This window comes from Condylura cristata, unplaced genomic scaffold (genome assembly GCF_000260355.1).
Source record: "Condylura cristata isolate star-nosed mole 26May11 unplaced genomic scaffold, ConCri1.0 scaffold00001, whole genome shotgun sequence".
Classification (NCBI taxonomy): Eukaryota; Metazoa; Chordata; class Mammalia; order Eulipotyphla; family Talpidae; genus Condylura; species Condylura cristata.
Genome location: NW_004567102.1, coordinates 81375383 through 81399981, shown reverse-complemented (window position 1 = coordinate 81399981; position 24599 = coordinate 81375383). Strand labels below are relative to the sequence as shown.

The window sequence follows — 24599 nt, the reverse complement described above, 5'->3', positions numbered from 1 at the left end:
GCCTTCACCTTGACTTGTATTTTGAGTTTGTTCCTTTGCTTCCAAACGTCTCTGCTCCCTTCTGCCCTTTTCCTATGGGTCCCCACCAGAAGGTACCTTAGACTTGTGGCAAGTGTTTGCATCTGTGGCCCTGTCCAGGGCGGGCCAACCATGTTCAGCTGGGCATTTATCCACAAAGGAGAGGTAACCCTGGGTGTTTCATGGGAAATTGTTTTAACTACACTCTTTCTATTCTCTCTATTGCTCACGAATTACATCTAAGTATTTTTTCTTTTGAAGATCTTATATAGTTGAGTGTGTTTGTCTTTATGCAGCAGATGGCAGAACCCACTTAGAGTAGGCAGGTCTGAGATCCTGCAGTGCCCTCCGTTCTGCCCACTAGCACACCCACTCACAGCTCAACCCACTGCATGCATTTTTATCACCGGTATTAGGACGCCAGGAGATGAGTGCAGCCAATCCTATACTTTTGTCATAAAGAGTTAAGAAAGCCCGTCAAGGCCCTCCCTGGTGGTGCAAAGCATAGCACTATAAAGGTAGTTCAGCCCTTCAGTTCGAGTTCAATCCCAGGCCAGAGAGCTGAGCCACAGCAGGCAATGCGGCAGACCTCTCCTGGTTCGCCTGCTGCTCTTCTCAACGGTGTACTTCGTCACTCTGCTTGTTCTGTTTCCCACTCTGTCTCTGGTGAAGCCTCTCACCACCCCTGCACCTCTGGCCTGTACCTCAGTTCTGTATGCATAAAATAAATAACTGTTTGGGGAAAAAAAGAAAGAAAGCCCTTCAAGGAGTTGTCCTGAATCACATTTCTCCAATAAGTTTCAGCCTGTAGAGCCTGTTTTTCAACTTGAAATCTTTCTGAACTGGACAAATAAAGGATACATGTGTTGATTCCAAGGTGAGAAAACACCTCCTGCATCCTCATCTTTGGGTCTCTAAGGATGTGCTGTAGATTTGGAAATTCAATTAAGTGTGACTTTTACAGTAATCAGTAGGTAGAGGGCTGGGTTCTGTGGGCTCCACCAAATGCCTTATCTAGACTCTGGTCTCCAGAAAGAACCAAACAGCCAAGACATTCTCCACTATCTCGGCATCACAGAACTTAGCTTCCTGAGCTAATTTAGATCTCAGTGCATATGATGACACAGTACCTCTTCAGCGCTAAAATGACCTAAGTTTATCCTAATAAACTAACACTCCAACATGACCAAGCTCTTGGAAACGGCAATTCCCAGTGCTTGAGTGAGCATATGCATTCTGCCAAAATTGTGCGTTTGTGTTCTGTTTTTCACACCAAGAAGTCTAGAGAATCAATAAGCATCTCATTTTCTTTGTCTTCTAGTTCTTAGTATCATGTGTTAAGAGAGCCCTGATACGCTTCGGGACAAAGTGTGCAGAGATCTCAACACTAGATAAACAGGGATGGAAGGAGAGGGGGAAACTTTAATAAAGAATACATACCTCAATTTTTAAACAACCAGGGCACTAAAGTAAACTATACTTCAAAAACAAGCTGCTTGGAAATAAAGTCATGATGCCCTACAAGAATTAATTCACTTCCCAAGGACAAGTAGTTTTTGATTTCACCAGAGAGCACTTTGTCCTTAGATTAAACCAAATGGAAGCACAAGAATTCTAAAATGAAGAAAGAGGCCCTTGGTCACCTAAGTTCCAGTACCTTCTGGAACTCTTTTCTAATTGTTCAAGTTGCAGTTTTCACTTAGGATATATAGAAGATGCGTTATCAGGTGCCAGGAATAGAACATCAAATTCTCCTCTTTTGGCAGTGTGTGTGCCAACACCAGATTGGCTGACACTATGCCCTCCACCTTGTACAGTTGACTTTTGTCAGGGGTTGAATTGGCTACTCCCCAAAACAGATATGTTTAAATTCCCCAGTACCTCTGAATGTGACCTTATTTGAAAGAACAGTATTTGCAGAGATAGCCAAGTAAAAATAAGGCCATTGCAGTAAACCAATGCGGCCACTTTATCGTAAAAAGGAGAAATTTGAACTCAGAGGCAGCTTAAGAAGAAGGGAATGTGAAGACGAAGAGAGAAATGCCCTCCATAAACTAAGGAGACCATCAGAAACCAGGTAAGTGGTAAGAGACTACCAGATGAGAGGTATGAAATCGATTCTCCTCACAGCCCTCAGAAGAAGCCAACTCTGCTGACACCTTGATTTTGGACTTCTAGCCTCCAGAAATACAAGACCATAAATTTCTGTTGCTTAAGCCTCCCAGTCAGTGGTGTGTGCTTATAGACAGCCTAGGCAAGTGTGTTCTTATAGACAGCCTAGGCAAGCATGCACAGCAATGGCTGTGCTCAATTCTCGCGTGGCTCTCCCAGAATTCCCCTTGCATCCAAGGGAGACCGTGTAGCATAACTTGGGACAATGAAAAGTCATCAGGCACCTGCTAAGGCTTCTGGGTAAACATTATCTTTGGTAGATTAAAGGATTAAGACCAGAGTAGAACAATGAAATCAGAGGTGGATTCAGCAAGAGTGAAGAACTCATGGGAACTCCTTTAGGGCATCAGGTGGATACGCAGAGCTCCCAGACTAAAAAACACCCTCATGGAAGAAACAGAGCCTTTGGTGTGCCCAGAGCAGAGCAAAGGAGCTGCTTGGATAGATGTCTACAGCGTGATTTGATCTGTATTGGTATTTAACTTAGGACAGGATGTAGAGCTGTCCATGGTCTCTGTACATAGCTCTCAACCATGTATGTAGCCAGTTAGGGAACATCTAAAAGTAAGAGGGAAGAAGGATTTGCCTCAAAATTAAAAATTAAAATCTGGAGATGTCACAGTGTTATGTCATTGTGCAAGACATGTTACTTAAAAAAAAGCCTTTATGAGGGTCCTAAAGGTTCAAGGCTAAATAACATGTAAATATTCTTTTAGAATTCCTGAACTAGGATATTCCTTTAATACAGTGGTTTCAACTGGGGTGATGGTGCCCCCTGAGAGGACATTTTACAATGTCAGGAGACATCTTTGGTGGTTGCAAATGAGGAGGTAGAGACAAGGTGTTACTAGGAGCTAGTGTGGAGAAGCCAGGAATGTCGACAAACAGAACGCACAGAACAGCCCCCACAAGGTGTTCTCCAGTCAAAAACATCAGTAGTGCCAAGGCTGAGAAGCCTTCTTTAAGATATAGTAGAGCTTTTAAAAAGAAAATTAGATTTTGCTCTAAGCAGGAAAGCAAGGAACAAGCAGAATTGACTTATTGAAAAAGTGTGGGTGGTGTCCTGAAACCTACTGAGAACTGCAAATATAGGAGCATAAAAATGAATAGCAAAGGGGTAAACAAGAAAAGGAATGTTCAGTAAGAAGGAGTTGACATGAAGTGGAGAATTTGCCAGACCAAGTCTGACCTAGAACTGGATCTTCAGGGGGGTATTATTCAACGGTTGACTGTGTATTTAACCATGGCCCCTGGCAGGGGGATGCAGCCTCTTCAACAAACAGATTCATCAATTTGTAAAGCTCACATTGTTCAGAAACATTTCTAAGACAATATATGAAATTCATTTTCTCTTGATTTTACTTGAAGATGAGTCACACAAGATGCCAGCTATAGGCTTGATTTCAGGCTTTTAGACAGTGAGAGGATCTATTGAAAAAAATTACAGGGTAGGAAAGGCAGACAAAGGCACTAAAAAGATTCTGAATCATCCTAATTCTTTATGGGGAGTGGGGACAGACTATCCATTTCAACCAATTCATATCATTTTGCTTTAGAAAATAAACATATACATCGTGCTAACAATTTTATGCTGTGCTTCATATGCTCAAATTAAAATAGCTTTTGGAAAACATTTAGAAAAATAGAAGGGAAAAGCAATAATTCAAGGAAGTGAAATGGCAAAGAAATATTGGCTGCTTGAGGTAAGTAAGTCACTAACTTCCATCCCTGATCCAGTGAATCACATGAAAAACCACTCAGAGATCAGCAATTTGGGCTGCTTCTAAAGCAAATGCAAACCGTGGAGAATTTTCACACGAAATTAGACGTTTTGATTGTTACAGGAAATGTATGAATGCAACCCTGAACTTGAAATTAGCCATCAATCTGAAATTTTGAGGCACATTAAGACAGAAAGGTGTACTTCTTCTTTGGAATAAGTAAAACTGAGCAGAAAAAAATAATTCTTAATGGAAATATACATAGAATTTGAATATCATTTACTTTGAAACCTTAATTACAACTACTAATTGGGATTTGATGATCATTTATATAGGATCTGGGCTCTGCTAAACAGAACTTTATATAAATTGAGAATTGCTGATCGTATAAACAAGACAATGAAATGAAACAGACTTAACCGTATTTGTGCGTTAAACCAGTTTTCTTTGCTTGTTAAATAGGTGCCTCAAAGACTGATCTACGCACCACACATTAAGAGAAGGAGCGGAGAGAGAAGAAGCGAGAACAGCAATGTTAATATTTATTGTAATTTGCCAGACCGTGTGTTAAGAACTTCATAACTTTTTTCATGTAATGCTTAAGCAAGCAATCACCCTCCAAGGTAGACCCATGACAGGTGCGGAACCCTTAGCTACAATTCCAAAATCCACAAAAATCGGACTGACTGTTTTTCCGGTAACTCACTTGCACGGAAAGCCTGACCCAATGGGTTTTAGTGGCCAACCTTGACCAGACGTGACCGGAGGCCACTTATCTCAGGAACCCTGATAGACGGAGCTACTCAGGGTGCTGCTGAAGAACGATGAATGTGGCTGATGAAGGGGTTTGCCCCACTGCGGAATTCTATATAAGACTGCTTTCTGTGTGACTTTTCTGTGTGCTATTTACCTTTCTACGCCCTGAAACATTCTGAATTCAAAACCACATTGACTCCCTACTTTGCACACACAGGATTGGCCTCTGGCCACCCCTTCACGGCCAGTCAGGAAGCCAAGTCTCAGAGGACTCGCCTGAGGAACCCACCCACAGTGCGCCTGGGCTGAGTGAGTGCGCATACAGTGGAGACAGGTTGGCCCGGACAAGTGTGACTCCAGAGTCCACACCACTGTCCGCAGAGTGACTCCCACATATCTTAACTATATCACTAAAAGTAATAAGAACACATTTTAATGGCACTTTTAAATAGTTCACACAAGTCATTTGTGGAGTATGCTAAATGAATGAGTTTACTGCTCCTAAAAAGTTCCTAAGCAGCCACCAGCCAGCCACTCACCTTTCTCCTGCTCTCCTCCTGGACGCCCATTTCTCGGATCCTCTCCAAAATGGCGTCCTCCGTGGATGCGACTCCACACGAGCCGCCCATAAGGAGGGCTGCAATTTTCTCCCTAAATGAGGAATATTGGCTTTGCGAGACCGTGGTTGCCTCCCGACTGTCCTTCAAACTCTTCTCTAGATCACAGGAGCCCTTCTTCAAGAGGTTCAGCTCCTGCTTAGAGGCCTCCCAGGCCCGCTGGCCAGCAAGCAGCCTGTCTCGGAAGATTTTAACTTCCCTTTCAAGAGCATCTCTTGCCTCTGCAGCATGGAGCAAGTCCTAAAATGATTGCAGAAAGTAAGAGAATGACATTAGCCGCCAATGAAGGACACCTGCACTAACTTCATTTCCCTTATTAAACAGTGACTCAAGGATTAATGTTGAATCTCACTCCAGTTTTAACTCTAAATCTTACCTTCATATTTTAACTCTAAATCTTGTCTTCATAAACTTATGACAGCAAAGGCTATGTCAGGTGAGTTTAGGCATCTAGATAAGAGAAGGGGTGTGAAATCTGGGCTAAAATAAAGAAGTAAAAATCATGGAAGCTGTTTTCCTGTGGACCTTTGAGTTAATGACTACAAAGGGGACTAACATGTGAGTAGACTCAACCCACACATAGATTATCTGTTCCTGACTTTGGTACATATGGAAACTGGCTTTGAATAAATGGTAGTAAAAGTAGGCACTAAAAAATATTTGAATAAAGATACCTCAATAATATTTAAAATAACAGAGTAGTATTCTCTTTTGTAAAAATCACTGCATAGCAGAGAATCAACCTTTTCCTTCAATAGTCACTGGTTGTAGATCCTCTTGTCTGATACACACTAGTATTGATGGCTCCGGAAGAAAAGAGATGGAAACCCCTAGTCATTTTGTGGGTGGAGGGATTTCAGGCAGAGGAAATGAAATGCCATACTGAAAATAAAATTAGGTTCATTCAAATAATGAAGAGCATAGAAAACCTATGGCCTATGCACATGATTCTATTTATCATAACCTAAAATGGTCCAAAAAGACATAAAGGGGACATCTTTAATTGTCATTAAGAAAATAACCCACTTGAATGCAAACCAATATAACTGCTATGGAAAACTGTTTGGAGGTTTCTCAAACTGCTAAATATGGAGCATCTATATGAACAGCAATCCCACTCCTAGATATCTACTTAAAAGACACAAAAACACTGACTCAAAAGGACACCTGCCCACCCCCATGTTTATTGCTGCTTTATTTAAAATAGGAAAGGCATGGAATCAATCCAAATGCCCAAAAGTAGTTGCCTGGATTAAAAAGGTGTGGTACATATACACAATGGAATATTACTCAGCAGTCAAAAAGATAAATTCATGCCTTTTGCAGCAACATGGATGGAGCTGGAAGGGCTCATGCTTAGTGAGATAAGCCAGAAGGAAAAAGAAAAATACCAGATGGTTTCACTCATAGCAGAAGCATAGAGGACCAAGAGGAAAAATAATAATGATGATGAACAGCTATATACCAGACACATTTAAGGAGGTAGGGGAATGGGATCAAAAATGGGGGGGATGCATGGGATTATGGGGATGGCCCATGGGTGATTTGGTGATGGGAAACCCCCAGGGATTACAACTGAGATGGAAAAAGGCACAAAATGATTTAAAAATAGACTATTATATTAAAATTTTTTGAAAGTTGGCCCTCCCTGGTGGTGCATGGGTTAAAGCACAGCACTAAGAAGCTTAAGCCAAGCTTAAGCCACTTCCGCAAAAGTTCAATCCCGCCTGCCCTGGATGAGATCCACATAGCACGGCAGACCTCTCCTGACCCGCCCGCTGCTCCCCTCAGCAGTGTACTTCGTCGATCTACCTATTCTGCTCCCCACTCTGTCCCTGGTGAATCCTCTCACCTTCCGCATCTCTGGCCTGTACCCCAGTTCTGTATGAGTAAATAAATAAATCTTAAAAAAGAAAAAAAAAGAAAATTTAATAAAAAAGTAGCCCACTTGTGGAAATGAAATTCCAAATTACATGAATGCACATAAAATAGCACTAGGCAGTTAACCACCACTGCTAGACTAGTGCTATCTAGTTAACTGGGAAAAAAATCTTGTTTTTTATTAAAAATAATGTTAGGCGCTACAATAACTAATGTGTGTGTGTGTGTATACATATTTATATCTTTAAATAACAGTTCTCCCCCTTGAAACTGGCCAGTAACCTTTCAGGCCCCTAGTTAAAATGTTTGAACTGGACTTCAAAGGTGGAAAGGAATTCCTTTCCACCAATGGCTTAGAGATCTGACAAGTGTTACTTGAAAAGTTACTTTTTATAGAAAAGAAAGTATCTTTTTTTTTTTTCTTACGGTGATTTTTTTTTTTTAATCCAGGAGGTTTCAGGTGTCAACTAGTAAGAAAAGTCATGGAGTGGCTAAGTAGGCAAAGAGGAAATAAGCAAACAACTAATGTGCCGATCTTGTTGAATTGCTTTTCTTCTCAAGGTCCGGGGAACAGCTTCATTTCCTCGTTCTCTTTGCAGACAGTTCTCACAGTAGGGGTACTGCTGCTAATTAAATTATGACCCTTAAAGAGTGAAGGAGACTTCACTACCAATACATTATTTTAATACTTTACAATTTCTTTCCAGAGCACAATAGCTGTTCACTTAGAGTAAAAGTTTCAGCACTGATGATAACAAACCCACAATCTAACACGTGGTTCAAAAATTAATGTCATATATGCAATAGTTTGGGGAGAAAAATGAACCCTAAGCCTCCACAACTGTTATCCCATACTGAGAGAAAACTCCTAACAAAAACGGGAGTTCCCATAGCTAATAGAGGGCTATTGTTAAACGCATATTTACCCAAAAACGTTCAAAATAAGCAAAAAATATATCAGACACATGGCATTCCTGTCAGTTAGGAGTAAATTAATTAATCATGGCAGTTTACACCAGGAGACCAAGAAACACAATTTCAGCTACGAGGAATTTTTCCACCCCTGTATCAGACTGTTGTCTCGCTGCCTTGGAGACAAGAAGCAAAACAGTCCCCTTAACGAGTCCAGAGCACCAGCACTTTGTCACAAAAAATCAGAAAACTCATTTGTCATTATAGATACAGTGGGACGCAGGAGCGGGTCAGGTTTCTGTGCTCGCCATGTTTCAGCCCAGTGAGCCGTGTGCCCTTTCTCCCGGGCAATGCAGGCCCAGGGGCCCGTGAGGAGGCCTTGGGGACAGCCGCTACCCTCGCACTCTATGAAGTGCTCAGGACTCAGGGACACTGGGGTGATCTGCTGAAAGCAGATGTCCTCAGACTGCAAATGCAATTACCTGCCTGGCTATCAGGAGGGAGCAGCAGAGTGGGTCTGGTTGCATGGTTACCTCAAGGATACGCCGAAGTAATGTGACATGGGTGTTTTCGGCAGAGCCCTGGGACCTCAGTCAGACCTCACTGACACGCAGAAGGCGAAGCTAGCCGCTCTGGCGCAGGATCAGGGCTGAGCTCAGCAAGGAAATCACACTTGCAGGTGAGGTCAGGCCCTATACAGGTGGTGGTGAGGATTAATTCTAAAAGTTTTTTTTTTTTTTAATGTGATTCTTTTTTTTTTTAAAGATTTATTTATTTGTACATACAGAACCGGGGTACAGGCTAGAGGCTCAGGGGCGGTGAGAGGCTTCACCAGAGACAGAGTGGGGAGCAGAACCAGGCAGATCGATGAAGCACACTGCTGAGGGGAGCAGCGGGCGGGTCAGGAGAGGTCTGCCACACCATATGGTCACCTCCGGGGCAGGCGGGAATCGAACTCATGCGGAAGTGGCTTTAGCTTCTCAGTGCAGTGCTTTAACCCGCTGTGCCACCAGGGAGGGCCCTAATTCTAAAAGTTTTTTAATCCACAAATCTTTAGACTCAGTCCTACCACACAACAAATGAATAATGACCTCTTCAGACTTTATTTCCACAAAGCATCTATAATTAATATGATTAAGACATTCAAGTTATCTTTCTAGCTAAATGCATGTCTTTATTAAACAATGGAATCATTCAAAATCTTGTGTGGTTTTTGTTTTTAGTGAGCTATAATATAGTATATAATTGCAATCCAATATAAAGTCATAATATAGTATATAATTATTGTACAACGTTGATATATTGATATATGTTATGATTATAATTGTATAACACAAAATTATCAAATATGGAACCATACATAACACAGCATAATGTATGATACATAATATATAATGCTATCTAGAATAGTTTTCTATAATTGTTATCAATATAATTGTAGGGCCCTCCTGGGTGGTGCAACAGGTTAAAGTGCAGCACTGTAAGCTAACCTCAGTCACTTCAGTGTCAGTTCAATCCCCAGTCCCGGAGGTGACCCACATGGCACGGCAGACCTCTCCTGTCTTGCCCACTGCTCCCCTCAGCAGTGTACTTCATCAATCTGCCTGTTCTGCTCTTCACTCTGTCTCTGGCTAATCCTCTCACTGTCCCTGCATTTCTGGCCTGTATCCCAGTTCTGCATGCATAAATACATAAATTTTAAATAAATAAATGAATATAATTGTAGACAGTATTATAATTACAGGATTACTGCATATTTGTATATAGTTATAATTAATTATAAGATATAAGAACATATTAGTTTCAGGTATATGATATAATGATCCAATATTTGCACATACTGCTAAATGACCACCAAAAACCATCTAGTTAACACCCATCACCAGTTAACTCAAAACAGATTAAAGTCTTAGAGGCAAGACCTGAAACCATAAAGTACGTAAAAGAAATCACAGGCAAACACTCCACAACAGTGGCTGTGGCACTCAACTCCAACGGCAAAGGAAACAAAAGCAAAAATAAACAAGTGAGATTGCATAAAAAGCTTCTAACCGTGAAAGAAACTATTGTTAACACAGAAAGACATCCTACTGAACAGAAGAAAAGATCTGCACATCATACATTGACAAGAAACTAAAATTCAAGATGAAATACTCATACAATTAAAAAAAAAACCATCAAAAGAATAAGCAGAAGTAGATACTTCTCCAAAGACATAAAGATGTCCAAATAAATAGGCCCGTGAAAAAATGTTCATCCTCACTTATCTTCAGGGAAATGCAAATCAAAGCCACAATGCACTGGTGAGAACGGAGCATCTCAAAACACCAGAAACAAGTGTCAAAGTAGTAGATGTGAGGGAAAGGAACCCTCCACCATGATCAGCAGGATACAGACCGGCCCAGTCCCTCTGGAAAACAGTGTGGAGGGGTCTCGAAAAATGGAAAGTCGATCTGCCATTGAGCCCGGCAATTCCACCTGTAGGTGTTTACTTGAGGAATGCGAATACACTACTTCAAAGAGATATTCTCTCGCCTGTGTTCATGCAGCACTTTTTACAAAAGCCAAGTAATGGACACACCCTAAGAAGTGTGATCTAGACACAGCAGAGAACGAAGATGACCTTGACATTAGTGACACCATGGATGGGACTGGAGGGGGTCACTAAACAAAGAAACTCAGAAGAGAAAGGCAAACCAGGTGGTGTCACTAATAGGTGAAGTATAGAGAAACAAAGCAGTCAGACAAAACCGAAACCAAAGCAGTAAAACCCGACAAATACGGCTGTAGAACTGAGGCCTCCAGGGGCAAGGATGAGGTGCGAGTGTGGGATCCAATGCACTATAGCAGAGAGTGATGTGTGCTGCAGTGTTAGGTGTGGTACAGCAACAGATCTGTGGAGACGTGAATTTGTACCCCTAAAGCATATGAACGTTGTAACCCAACATTATTGCAATAACATAAATAGCTAAAACTTAAAAAAATTTTAAAGTACTGAGTTAACAGTGGTATACATTCATATACACACTAAGCTTTACACAGCATTAGTAGGAGTATCCAGCCTAAGGGAGACCGAATTTCCCTTGAATTACAACAAACCTGGAGTTTGGAATTCTGTTCCAGGGTTCAAATTTTCATATAGTTAAAAATCTCCCAGACCAGTATATTCAAAATGTAATTTACAGTCTGTTGCCTGTCCTGCAAATGTTTCCAATCCTAACAAGATAATTGCAGAAATTAAGGGTGAAATTTTAGATCCTGTTGGTAGCAAATTTTACATCATTTTTTAAAGTGTAACAATTGGTTTAATAGTGTGATGTTTTGAAATGCAAGTAATTGAAAATGCACCTGTAGGTGTTATTGAGTAACTTTCTGTGACTGAGAGCATTAACAACGTATGAACGATTTCAGGTCTGCTGAATTCAAATAGTGACATGTGGCATGAACATGTGTGTTGTGCAAGTAAGAATATGTTCCAACATGTGTTATTTTACAGTTAGTTTGCCAACTGTAATTGGAATGTGAAAAGTATATAAAATTCACAATCCATTTCTCTTATCAAAAGATAATTTAAATTTCCACCAAAACATAATTTAACTTTACTTTTTCAAAGTAAATTGATCAGGCTCTCTACACGTAGAGTTTTGAAAATGGATTTTTGAAAACACCACTTGTTTCATTTTGGAAATAAGTTACAAATATCTTGACCTTGCTAAAATTGCTTTAGAGCCTCTTCTCTGGTCAACAATCCTCTGTGACAATGATTTTTTGGTTGTAAACACTTTAAAAGTGAAGCATAAGAGGAGTTTGATACATATTATTCCCTGAATACAGTGTTTTTCATCAGTACAATCAAGATACATGTTAACAAGCAAGGATCCAGTTCATTCACCAAAACCAAAAATCTTTAAATGTTGGTATAAATGGTGTTATGGTATAAATTTGAAGCAAGGACATAGGACATCAATACAGGAATTTTGGATCAAACTTTTTATTCAGATATTAAAGTACTATAGTAGCAGTAAAATAGTATTTGCTGTATTAATCCTATCTCATATTTTCAAGAAAAAGAAATATTTGTCCAGCAGTATATCTATAATCCTCTTATATATAATTTATAAAATTATATAATTATCTGATTTCTCTGTGTTTATTCTGATTATATTTACTGAATTTAATTTTATGTCTGCAGTTTCTAAAGCTTAAATCTTAGACTTGTGCTTCACATCTTTTTTTTTTTTTAAGATTTATTTATTTGTGCATACAGAGCTGGGGTACAAGCCAGAGTGCAGGGGTGGTGAGAGGACTCACCAGAGTCACAGTGGGGAGCAGAACAGGCAGACTGACAAAGTACACTGCTGAGGGGAGCAGCGGGTGGGTCAGTAGGTCTGCCGCGCCATGTGGGTCACCTCCCAGGCGGGGACAGAACTCATACTGAAGTGGCTTTAGCTTCTCAGTGCTGTATTTTAACTTGCTGCGCCACCAGGGAGGGCCCGACGCTGGTTTTTTAAGTGAACAGGCAGATGGGAAAGAGACAAGAAAGAAAACCATTCCAGCCAAAAGGATGTTGAAGACACAACAGTTAAGTAAGGTTCTAGTGTGTTATGATAAACATTTTAGGAAGACAAAATCAGACGTGCCTAAGCCAAAAATTGTCACTGTCAGTCCTTACTTGTAAGAGACAGCAAAACAAGGGTAGTTATCACAAGAATTTTATATTAAGAGCTGACCACACTTGCACTTCTGGTGTACCACAGCTTCTCACGCCACAGGGCATTAACCGAACTCCCAGCATCTGCTGTTAGAGTAACTCAGAGTGTAGGAAAAGATGACAATGAATGAAACCATGTTATAAGAAGGAATATTAAAAGGACCAGAACAGGAGCCCTCTCCAGTGGCACAATGGGTTAACGCACAGACAGTGAAGCTATCTGCAGCCACTGCAGCATGAGTTCGATCCCCAGGCAAGGAGCTGACCCACATGGTGCAGCAGACCTTGCCTGACCTGCCCGCTGCTCCCTTCAGCAGTGTACCTCATCAGACAACCTGTTCTGCTCCCCACTCTGTCTCTGGTGACTCCTCTCACCCCCTGCTTCTCTGTACCCTTGTTCTTGTATGCATAAATAAATAAATCTTTTTTTAAAGAACCAGAACATTTCTCCTGTAGATGTTTTCAAATAATTGAAAGGCAATAGTGTAGGTTACTTCTGCCAGAGGTTATGGTCATGGCTAACACTGGAGAGTACCATTTTATTTCAAAACAAGGAAGACCTTTCCCACATCTGAGAGCCTAGGATGCCCCAGTAGCATCACCAACCTTGGAAAATAATAATAATTGGGCTTAAGTTCGAAACTCTCATTATTGACAAACACAACATGAGATGACAAGGAATGTAGCTGCCTGCAAGGCCACACTGGTCTCACTGCGCTGGCCCACTGACTGCCAACATGGCCCTGGACTGGTCAGCCTGTGCCTGGAGGACCATGGACAGTTCCCAGCTGGCCATTTTTTAAAAGAGGGACACTGGGAAGATAGAATGGGGTCAGAATAGTGTGCGAAGGTTAGACCCATCAGGAAAGTATTTATGTAATCATGTTATTTTAAACGCTGCTGCAATTGATTTTAAATTTGTAGACTGAAACTAAAGTATTGAAGACTTTATTATAGTTACAGAAAAAAAGTGAATGTTATAGACTCTGATAGTGTAAATAAATAATATGATAATGTATTATAGAGTAATAGTAAAATGCAGGAAAGTAGAAAGGGGGAGTACAAAGTAGAAGTCTTTACGTTCCTCAGGTTTCATAGCAGAAAGTCAAAAAATATTGCTCAGATTGGTGAATTATTTTAAAATCTTAAAGGTAACTATTAGAAGTCAAAATAATAGTGTAAAACTTAAACTCAAAGTAGAGGAACAGGGCCCTCCCTGGTGGCGCAGCGGGTTAAAGCACAGCACTGAGAAGCTAAAGCCACTGCAGCATGAGTTCAATCCCCAGCCCCAGAGGTGACCTACATGGTGCGGCAGACCTCTACTGACCCGCCCGCTGCTCCCCTCAGCAGTGGACTTCGTCAGTTGGCCTGTTCTGCTCCCAACTCTGTCTCTAGTGAAGCCTCTCGCCGCCCCTGCACCTCTGGCTTATACCCCAGAGCTGTATGCATAAATAAATAAATAAATCTTTTTAAAAAAATGTAGAAGAACAGTGGGTTTCAAATTTTACTTCTATGTGTGTGTGTGAGAGAGAGATGTGTGTGTGTATTATATATACTACACATATGTACTCACTTATATATTGTTTTAGTATCTGTTTTCACTTCCATCCTCATGTAAGAAAAATTTGATAGATCTAGGCTGTTTGTCCAGAAAAAAACTCAGAAATCCATGACATACGTCTCCACATGCTTGAAGACTGGCCATACAAAGGATTTCCACTATTTGTGAAGCTTCACTAAGCTGGAGCCAGGATGAGGGTGTGAACTATAAAGTCTGCTCCTGACTCGCTATAAGAACTGCCCGGCCACGAGAGCCACGCAGGGAAGAGCACTCACTATGGTGAGTCCCCTGGCTCGGGAGGAGCTCGAGGGAAGGCTGGACGTCAGTGGGGCAGGGACACCTTATGGTAAGTCTCAGCCAGACGACCTAGACTAAAAGACGTCCAGGTGATGCCCCAAAATGTGACTCCAGCATTGTGAAGAGCTCTTCCATTTCTCTAGGAATTTATGCTGCCCAGTGAGTCCGCATTTCCAGGAAGTCTTCTGTGTGCCTGTGTTCTCATGCTATGCGTCTGTGAGGTTTGCATCCTTCAGTAAAAGCAGGTGACTAAAAAAATTCGTGTGATTGTGAGGGCAGATCCTTAAATTGTTTCATAGACTAGAAACTGAGGTTCATAGAGAGATCAAGTCCCGGGCCTCCTATCACACAGTCAACTGATTGTAGAGTCAGAACAATAACCTTACCTCTTAGTCCCTCTGCGCATTTGTGTCTCTGTTCTTCCCTCTTATGGTCACTAATGCAAGAGAAACCAAGAGAGCAGAAGACACACCCTCTAAGGCGAGGCCTGCTTGTCTCCAAATCAACTTTCAGTTGCAGCCAACAGAATCAAGGAAAATGCGAACAGTGTGAAAGGCAAGAATCGTGTGAAATCCAGTATGTGCGCGTGACTTCTGATCCACTGATTTGGACTGGTGATACCTGTAGGAAATGTGTGTGACTTGTGTAAGGAAGGGCTGACTTCTCTCTTGGGTTATTTCAGGAAAACCAAGAGAAAGGGCACTCACTGGTCATTGATGGGTGTCAAAACATATGGAAATATCAACTCTTAAAGATTTTGGAGTAATTTATTTTCCATCAGTATAATAAATTGCCTGGGAAATTTTCCCAAACTTTTATTTGGGAAATTTTCATAAATTTAAATAAGCTTATTCATTTAATTACTAAGTTAAGCAATAAGTTAGCTAAGTTAATTTTCCTTTACTTAGAGTCACTAAGAAAATTAGAGAAGCTAGGTCTGGGAAAATAAGAGTGTGGCTACCTGCAGCGATCCCTGTGAATTTCATGAAGCAAGTACTTTCCTCCTTTTTAGTAAGTTTCTATCTAATTTTCAGGCCTGGATAACTTGTCGTTGAATTGAGGACTCTGCAGGCTCACACACGTGAAAGCCAAGAGGGCCCGTTTCTGGCCATGTGGATTCGCCACAGACTGCCGAGTGTCCTTGCCTCTTGCAGCTGGTCTCCACAAAAGCAATGTCTCAGAGTGCACCCAGGACCGGAATCCCAGTGTTTCTATACCCCCATCTCAAATGCGGCCTCCACACGTCTGACACAGTCTGCTCACTGGGGAGACTCACTGAGTCTCACACCAGGGGACAGGGAGGAGGAATCAAACGTTCAGGGTTGAGTACCATAAAACTACATGGACTTGAAAACCACCACCCACGAGATTGTGGTGCGACAACCTACTTGAAAGTGATTCTGCAGCTAGGAGACTGTGTGTGTGTGTGTGTGTGTGTGTGTGTGTGTGTGTGTCAAATACAAAACCAAGGAAAGCAAAAGCCTAACAATTTGTCACCTACGTGGATGATAGGTGTTTTTTGCACTCTTTTGCCTTTTTTAGATATTTGAATATTTTTATAAAAAGTGTTGGAGAGGACCCTCCCTGGTGATGCAGTGGGTTAAAGCACAGCACTATGACGCTTACAGCAGCTGCTTCCGCTGGAGTTCGATCCCAGCCAGGGAGCTGACCCACATGGCACGGCAGACCTCTCCTGTCTCTCCACAACTCCCCTCAGCAGTATATTTCAGTGGATCTGCCTCTTCTGCTCCCCACTCTGTCTCTGATGAATCCCCTCACCCACCTCTTCATGCCTCTGGCCTGTGCCCCAGTGCTTGTATGCATTAAAAAAATTAATATTTTTTTAAAGTGTTGGAGAGGGCCTTCCCTGGTGGTGCAGTGGGTTAAGACAAAGCATTGCAAGCTATCCGTCAGCCACTTCAGTGAGGGTTCTATCCCCACCCCGGAGGAGACCCACAAGGCACAGCAGACCTCTCCTGACCGGCCCACTACTCCCCTCAGCAGTGTACTTCGTGGATCTGCCTGTTCTGCTCCCCACTCTGTCTCTGGTGAAGCCTCACACCGCCCCTGCTCTTCTGGCCTGTACCCCAGTTCTGTATGCACAAATAAATAAATATTTAAAAAAAAAACTATCAGCTATTTGAAATGATCAAACCCCTGGTATAGATAAACGTTTAGAATTAAGAATCACTCTCTTTCAACTGTATCTCTCAAAATTATAATCCCCTTAGCCTTTGAACCAGACAGTCTGTTTCTAGGTTCTGTCTTCTGATACATTCTCACACATGAGAAATCATTAATACAAGATTTATATAGCAGCCTTTTTACAGTTTGTGTTAAAAGTAAATAAATGAATATATACATATACATGTACAGAATGTTTCTAGAAGGGTATATATGAAATTAATAACAGGGGTGTCCTCTGAGGAGAACCGCTGAGTGTTAGCACAAAAGAGGTAGGGAAGGACTTCACCATGTACCTCTGTGTCCATTCAGAAATCTGTAGCTTGGGACTGTATCACCTGCGTGCTAAAAAATGACTTTTTACATTTTAAAAATCTTTGTGGTTTAACTAAAATAACAAATATTCTCTACAGAGTCTTTACTTTGTGGTGCGTATCTCTATTTTTAATTAGAAAATTATTTTAAAATATATCAAAATACCTGCTCAGGTCCCTGAGTCCTGTGCTGCCCCTCCCCCTCCCGGTTGCCCCTCAGCTCGCTGCCCCTCCCCCATGGCCCCTCCCCCTCCAGGGAGCAGCCCGTGGAGACGACAGTGAGGTTCCTGTGCTGCTCCACACCCAGTTCTGCTGTTCTGCCTCATAAGCTGCACACACACACTGCACCTGCTTCAGCTTCTCGTTCTCTCCAAGACAGGAGGCAGCTGTTTTCTGCTCTCTGCTTGCTTCGGAAACCAGCCTCATGATCGTTTCTCTGCTAGCTTTTGCTTCCATCTCATGGACATTTACAGTCTCTTCAAGAGTAGCAATTTGTCCTTTCATGGCTGCATTTTCCTTACACAGCTCTCGAAGCTGGCGAGAAAGCAATGACAGCAAACCCATAAAAATTAAGTTTCAGCCCAAGAGCGCTAAGGAACGCTCCATCTATAAACAGCCAGCGACTATTACCCTACGAAAACAGTGAAAACACGGTCCCGCCCCCAAGTCCAAAAGATCCCCTTCTCAAAGGCTGCCCCTAGCTCTGTTCTGTGCACATGAAAACTAGTAAAAATACCTTCGTGCCAACCTCAAGAGGGTCCAGTCAAAAGTTGCAGAGCTGGGCAAGTATCAGCAAACCCCCCTCACTCCACTCCCCACCCCCATAACCTCTGCAGCCAGGAGAGGGGGGTCATCTCAGCCCTGCCTGCTTGCACTAACCATCTCCCAGGCGCTATCTGTTGAGGGGGGCAGGAAGCAGTGACCACTGAGAAGACGGGGCTCCCTTTCCCTTCGGAAAATGAAATGCTCCCAGTTAACACAAGCAAAACCCTCGGTGCCCGGCTCACGTGTGGCTCTCTGGAGTTGGCAGGGGGTTCTCTCTCTGCATCTGCGTCTGCATCTGCGTTGATAACTGGGGTCCTAGAGATGATGTGTAACAGCTCTGAGAAGGAAACTAAAGCCTGAGGCCTCCTGAGCCCAGAGAACTGGCCATTCAGGGACAACCACTCTGAGGACCCCAGGATACCCCGAGGCGCCCCAAGGGCCACGCGGAGTCAGCGCCTGTACTGGGGCTGTCTGGAAAAGTGACAGATGTTCCAAGCTCAGCAATTCGCCAGCCAGGACCCCGGCCCCCCACCCCCATCAATGACCTCACGCTAGCACCCTCAGTTGGCCACAGCCTTCAACTCCCCACCCAGGGGACCACGCAGGGGGCGTTGACGGAAACTAGCTCCCCACTCCCTCTCACTCTGTCCCGGATTCGATTTTCTTCACTACACCTTTTATTCCTACATGGGACCACAATGGGTATTTGGTTATTTCCTCATGATCTTTCCCCCCCAAAAATGAAAGTTCTAGAAGAGCAGAGTTGGTCTTATCTTGTTCACGGCTAGATCCCCGCGCCCCCACCCCTCCCAGAACAGTGTCCAGCAGACAGGAATCACTAAATACCCACGAAGGGGGTGACTCAGTGGCCGTAAGTTCCTAGGAAGCCTCCTTTCCATTGGGGTTGCCAGGGAAGGTGTGTGCCTGTGTGTAGGAAAAATGAGGGGTGCTTTGGGCTACAGCAGAGGCCTCCTTCTTCTCAGAGGACGCCTAGCAGGTCTGTTCCAGAATAGCAGCTGTCCTGCCTTTGGCCCATGGTTGTTTTTTTTTTTAAGATTTATTATTTATGCCTACAGAACTGGGGTACAGGTCAGAGGTGCAGGGGCGGCGAGAGGCTTCACCAGAGGCAGAGCAGGGAGCAGAACAGGCAGATTGTCGAAGTACACTGCTGAGGGGAGCAGCGGGCAGTCAGGAGAGGTCTGCCACGCCATGTGGTCACCTCTGGGGCAGGCAGGAATCGAACTCATGCAGAAGCGGCTTTAGCTTCTCAGTGCTGTGCATTAACCCGCTGGGCCACCAGGGCCTTAAAGACCTGCTCACTCAGGTGATCCAATAGCTAAAGGCTTAGGGCTCTAGTGTCTGTTTTCAAATACAGATTCTTTTACTCTTCTGGTGCCCTGAGAACCACATATCAGGAGGCAACTGTCCTTGAAAAGGTTGCCTGCTCCTCACAGTGCCCCAGGGGAGGGGGCATGGCCACCTGGGGAAGCCCCAGGGCTGGTCAGGGGGCAGAGGGCAGCAGGACAAGGTGTGCTTTCCACAGAAAGGAAAGGGTGAGGCCAGGTCAGCGGGACTGGATTGGCACGCTTGAGTAGTTCCGTTAATAGAACATTAATGGAAGAGACAGAATAAAAGACACAGCCACCTTCCTCCCTGAGGAGCAGCAAAGAGCCACCGGAGGGTCAAGGCGGCACCCAGAGAGGCACCACAGCCGTTTGGACGAGCAGAGTCAAGGAGCACTTCAGCGGTCCTCTGGTCACCTCCTGGTAAGGGCTTCCATGAACAGTAGCCAGCAGAACAGTCGTGTTTGTCCAGCAGATATGATGCCTGTTTACGCCCCCAGAATTTTCAATGGCTTTTTCAAAGTTCTGGTCCTTCGAAAAAAGGACCTGCCCGGAGTGGGGAGCTGGACATTGGACCAGCGTGGCAGGACCCAGTAGAAGGGGCTGCAGTGTGGCCCTGGGGTGGTGGGTTTGCAGAGGAAAGCAACTCTCCCCGGCATCACTGACTACCTCCAGGGATTAATTAGCTCATCCTGGACACAGCCACCCCCCTCGGTTAGTCAGGCTCCCATGTGAGAGAGTTAGAAAAACAGAAAATAAAAAGGCCTGATGAATAAGAGTATCTATACCCAGTTGAGCACCCAGAGACCACCTCTGACATGGACAGAGGGTGCCCTGGAAGAAGGAGCTTCTTGAGTTCCTCTTCTTTTCCTTGGGCTTTAAAGACAACCCCCAACTACACTGGAAAGCGGAACTTTCCAGCCAGGCTCCTGGTCATATTAGCCACAGAGAGAACCAGGAGATGCACCCAGCATCCTCCAGAGATTCGGGCTGAGACTGGTCTGAGCAACCAAAGCCCATCAGTGAAGTGGAACTTCCAGAAGTAAAATGAAGTCATTCTGCAGCTTTCAGTGAGTACTCCGGGCTAACTCAGTGGGGAAGTGGCTTTTAAGTTTGGTGGCAACGAGTTTCATCCCCGGTCAGGGAGTGACCCACATGGCGCAGCAGACCTCTCCTGTCTCCCTACTGCTCCCCTCAGCAGTGTATTTCAGTCAATCTGTCTGTTCTGCTCCCCACTCTGTCTCTGGGCAATCCTGTTATTCCTCACACATCTGGCTTACAACCCAGTACTTGTATGCATAAATAAATGTAAAAAATAAATATTTTTTAAAATTGGCAGCAAAGAAGCCTGTCAGGAAGCAAGATACAAAGGCTTATAGTGAGCAAAGATATGGGGTGTTCTCAAAGGCTTTTGGGTGCCACAGTGAATCCCTAGGAACCAAGCGATTATTCAGATGATGTCAATAATTTCCATCTTAGAGGCATTGAGGATTTTCATTATTTGGTTTCAGTGTAAAAATTAAAAAGTGTATTGAACTTATCCTGACCTTACACTTAACAAAAAGCCCAAAAAGGACACAGAGTTGGTATTTGTCTCTGTCTATCTGTGTGTTTCTCTCTGTAAAAATCTTCCTAAAGCACATTATTAAATGAATAATTAAATGAAAACCTAAATATATGTTGGATAAAATAGTGAGGCTCTTCTAGAGAATAATTCATCCCAAATAATGCTAAAAAGGATCTTGGCACACAGTTTGAGAAGGATCATAGGGTGGTCCCAGGTCACACCATCAACTAACACCACCCAGAGGAGCGGCCCCATTGTCCGGCCACCTCCAAACCCAGTCTCGAAGCTTCCACGGCACAAGCTGAGTGAGCACTGCATTTAGTCTTTCTCATCTGCACACAAATACCTTTAAAATCAAATCTTCATCTGAGGCCTCATCATTCTTCTTATCTGCATCTAAGCCGTCTCGAAGTTGAGCTAGAAATTCCTCATGCTTCCTGCAGTTCTTTGAGATTTGATTCTTAGTCTCCTCATTTTCTGATAAACACTTCCTATCAGGCAAATAATAAATAAGGCAAATGTTAGCCCCACAGAAGCTTAGGCACAGAGCACATTACTATCGAGCAAGCCCCATAAAGAAAAGAGAAAAGGGGAGGTATTTCTGAAGCACCCACACTTCAGAGAAATGTGAGAAATCTTCCTGATAACCTACATCTAGAAGGCAAGGGAGACAGACTCCTGGCTCCTGTCCTGGATCTTTTAGGATCTGCAGGGGTGGCAGGTATGCCTCACACGCCTGTGGGACTCTGTGGGAACTTGGAGAGAAAGATGAACTGCCACTCTGGCTCTCGGGCCCACATTCGATTTCTTTTCAGACATTGTACAGTGGCCTGTAAATGTTAGTTAAGACATTGACAGGTTCATAGACAGAAAGAGCTATAATAAAAATACATCGAGAGTAGGGGATGTTCCCACCTCTGGAAAAAAGAGGTGTTCAAGCAGCAAAAATCATTACGGTAGGGCCTCCCTGGTGGCACAAGGGATTAAAGTGCAGCACTGTAAAGCTATCGAGTTCAATCCCCCGCCAGGGAACTGACCCACATGGCGCAGCTGACCTCTCCTGCCTGCCCACTGCTCCCCTCAACAGTGTATTTCAGTAGATCTGCCTGTTCTATTCCCCACTTGGTCTCTGGGGAATCTTCTCTCCCCCCCACACCTCTGGCCTGTACCCCAGTTCTTGTATGCATCAATAAATAAATCTTTATAAAAATCATTACTGACTTCATAGGAGCATTGGAAAGGACCTGTTAAGGGAAATCAGTAGTAGATTTATGCTCTGCTACAAATATTTTATTTCAAATCTTGGAAAGGTTTGCTAAAATAGCAAGGTTTATTTCTAATGTTTTAAAGGTTGGAGATTAAGAGATCATCAAAAAATAGACATACTTTAACGACAAATTAGAATCATTTCAGTAATTTAGTATCATTTTGTCGGTACCTTAGATAATAAACATGATTATTGGTTTCCCTTTTAACCATGTTGAGTGTTTACTGCAAATTCTTTCACTCCATTCAATCATTAACAAAGCATGTAATTGCATATACTCCAAATCACATCATATTTCTATTTAGAAAAATGTATAACAATAAAATACCAACATCAATATACTGCTATGTTCTTATTTTCAGCATATGGAGGTAATATTCATTCAGTCTCTGAACAGCACAGTCACTGTGCTATGTCACTGATTGATTTATGTATATATTCCATACATTAACCCAAAATTCCAGTCTCACTTCTTCATTCCAATGCTCTCTAAATTACTTCCACTTCTACTTGATTTTCCCTTTGGCCCACTAACATTCAAGGAGTTTACCCTAAGGAAACAATTTCACATAAGTTGAAATATGTGAAAATATGAGTGTGGTTGGGTATAACTACAGCTTGGCTTGTAATGTTTTTTTAGCAAACTAACCTATAGGAAACTGCATAGGGAACTAGTTAATATATCACACGGGAACATCATGGATCATTAAAAATGATGGTGAATGATATTATTAAAAATAAATAAATAAATACATAAATGATGGTGAATGACTTTCAAAAATTCCTTCAGTGAAATAGTTTATTACCTCATATGATGGGTGTTCAACTATCTAAAAATCTATTCAACATAATGCTAACTGTAGCTTTTCTAAAATCAAATGGTTTTGAATTTTTTTAATTTTTTTGGCATTTTCTTATATTTTTAAAAAACTTTTTATAGGTACATATCATTTTATTACTCATATACTCACTTATTTAATAAATATTAATTGGGCACTTACTTTGTACCAGACCCTATTAATGGCAATAAAAAATATGTAAATCATAGAATAATTGAATAATAAAAAAATTTGTTCATGGGACTTACATTCTAATGTAAATAATCATAAAATAATTAAATAATAAAAATGAGAACCTTGTTTCATGGGACTTAGGCTTTAACTGAAAAGATGAATAATAATAAATTATTCATGTATGCAAGGTAAGCAGTATGTTATAAAAGGGCTGGAAATACAGGCTAAAACCATAATGAAATCTCACCTCACAGGCATGAAATGGAACATATTCCAAAAAACACCAACAAATGCTGGGGAATATTCAGAGAAGACCTCTACTGCCCTCTTCACAGGAATATAAACTGGTCCAACCATTCTGGAAGGTGATCTAGGTTTATCCTAAAACTCTCAAAATGGAAATACCAGCAACCCCACTCCAGGGATCATCCATTGAACATGAAACCATCCAGTAAAAAAATCCTGTGCTGTGCAATGTTTATTGCAGCATTATTTACAGTAATTAGGACAAGGAAAAAATCGGATACCCATTCATTAAAGATTGATTAAGAAGAAAAAAAATTCAAGACTCCAAAGATCGAAGGTCAATAATTATTTTTTTCAATTGTGTTTTATGGTCAAATAATGCCAAATGCTGGTGCAGATATAGGTGCGTCCTGCCAGCAGAAAGAAGCTAGGCTTCGGTCACTAACTCCCCTGAGAGACATATTGAATTGGCCTTACTGTAACTTCTCATAGAGTTCAACAACTTTCTTCTTCAAGTCCTGGTTCTCCTTGATTGCATTATGAGCTGTGATTTCTGTTCTGATTTTCGAAGTAGAAAGTGTTGCCGACTCTTCTTCTAGCTCCTGAACTCTGTCTCTCAAGGAGGTGAGGAGAGACGACTTTCTGGCATTATTTTCTTTGTAGTTCTCCATTTCCGCTTTCAGCTCTTGGAAGGAAACTTCTTTAGAAAGCATCTTGGATCGGAGGTCTCGAAGCTAACATGGAAAAAGAAGAAAAGGATTCTAGGTTTGAAGTCCCTTTAAAAAACCTTAAATCATAATTTCAAATTTCACTTTTTGATTGATAACTTAACCCAGTTTTACTCCCCTTTTTTCATATTTGTATTATTACCAGATGGAAAATAATGCCTAAAGAACGAATTTCATATTCTTTTTCAAAGTCACCGAGCATGGTCTTGTAGGGATAATCTCACTCAAAAGATTTGTGGAGTATTTGCAAAAAGCAATGAAGTATTTTGTAATGGCAACCCAGTTTTCTATATCCATATTGCTGTTGACTAATGATAAAGCAAGAAACCTACAAACTATGCTTTTTGTAATTTCATGACCACACGGCTTCCCAAGTAAACCAGGCAGCTCACTATGTCGCTGTATGTCTCCCACTTGTTTTCTAGCTACTTTTATGCACAATAAAAAAAAAATCAGGCCCTCCCTGGTGGCGCAGCAGGCTAAAGCACAGCACTGAGAATCTGAAGCCGCTTCCGCATGAGTTCGA

The 24599-nt window shown here is 42.3% G+C and overlaps 1 protein-coding gene across 1 annotated transcript in view; it reads right to left on the bottom strand.

Annotated features, from left to right (window-relative positions):
* The window catches only part of CCDC170 (coiled-coil domain containing 170), a 51219-nt gene that overhangs the window by 23235 nt on the left and 3385 nt on the right, over window positions 1-24599 (bottom strand). The window contains exons 3-6 of the mRNA XM_012735112.1: window positions 23823-24079; window positions 21166-21310; window positions 17493-17678; window positions 5207-5524 (exon numbers count right to left, since the gene is read on the bottom strand). Of these exons, the coding sequence (XP_012590566.1) occupies window positions 5207-5524; window positions 17493-17678; window positions 21166-21310; window positions 23823-24079 (906 nt within the window). The remainder of the gene's footprint in view (window positions 1-5206; window positions 5525-17492; window positions 17679-21165; window positions 21311-23822; window positions 24080-24599) is intronic.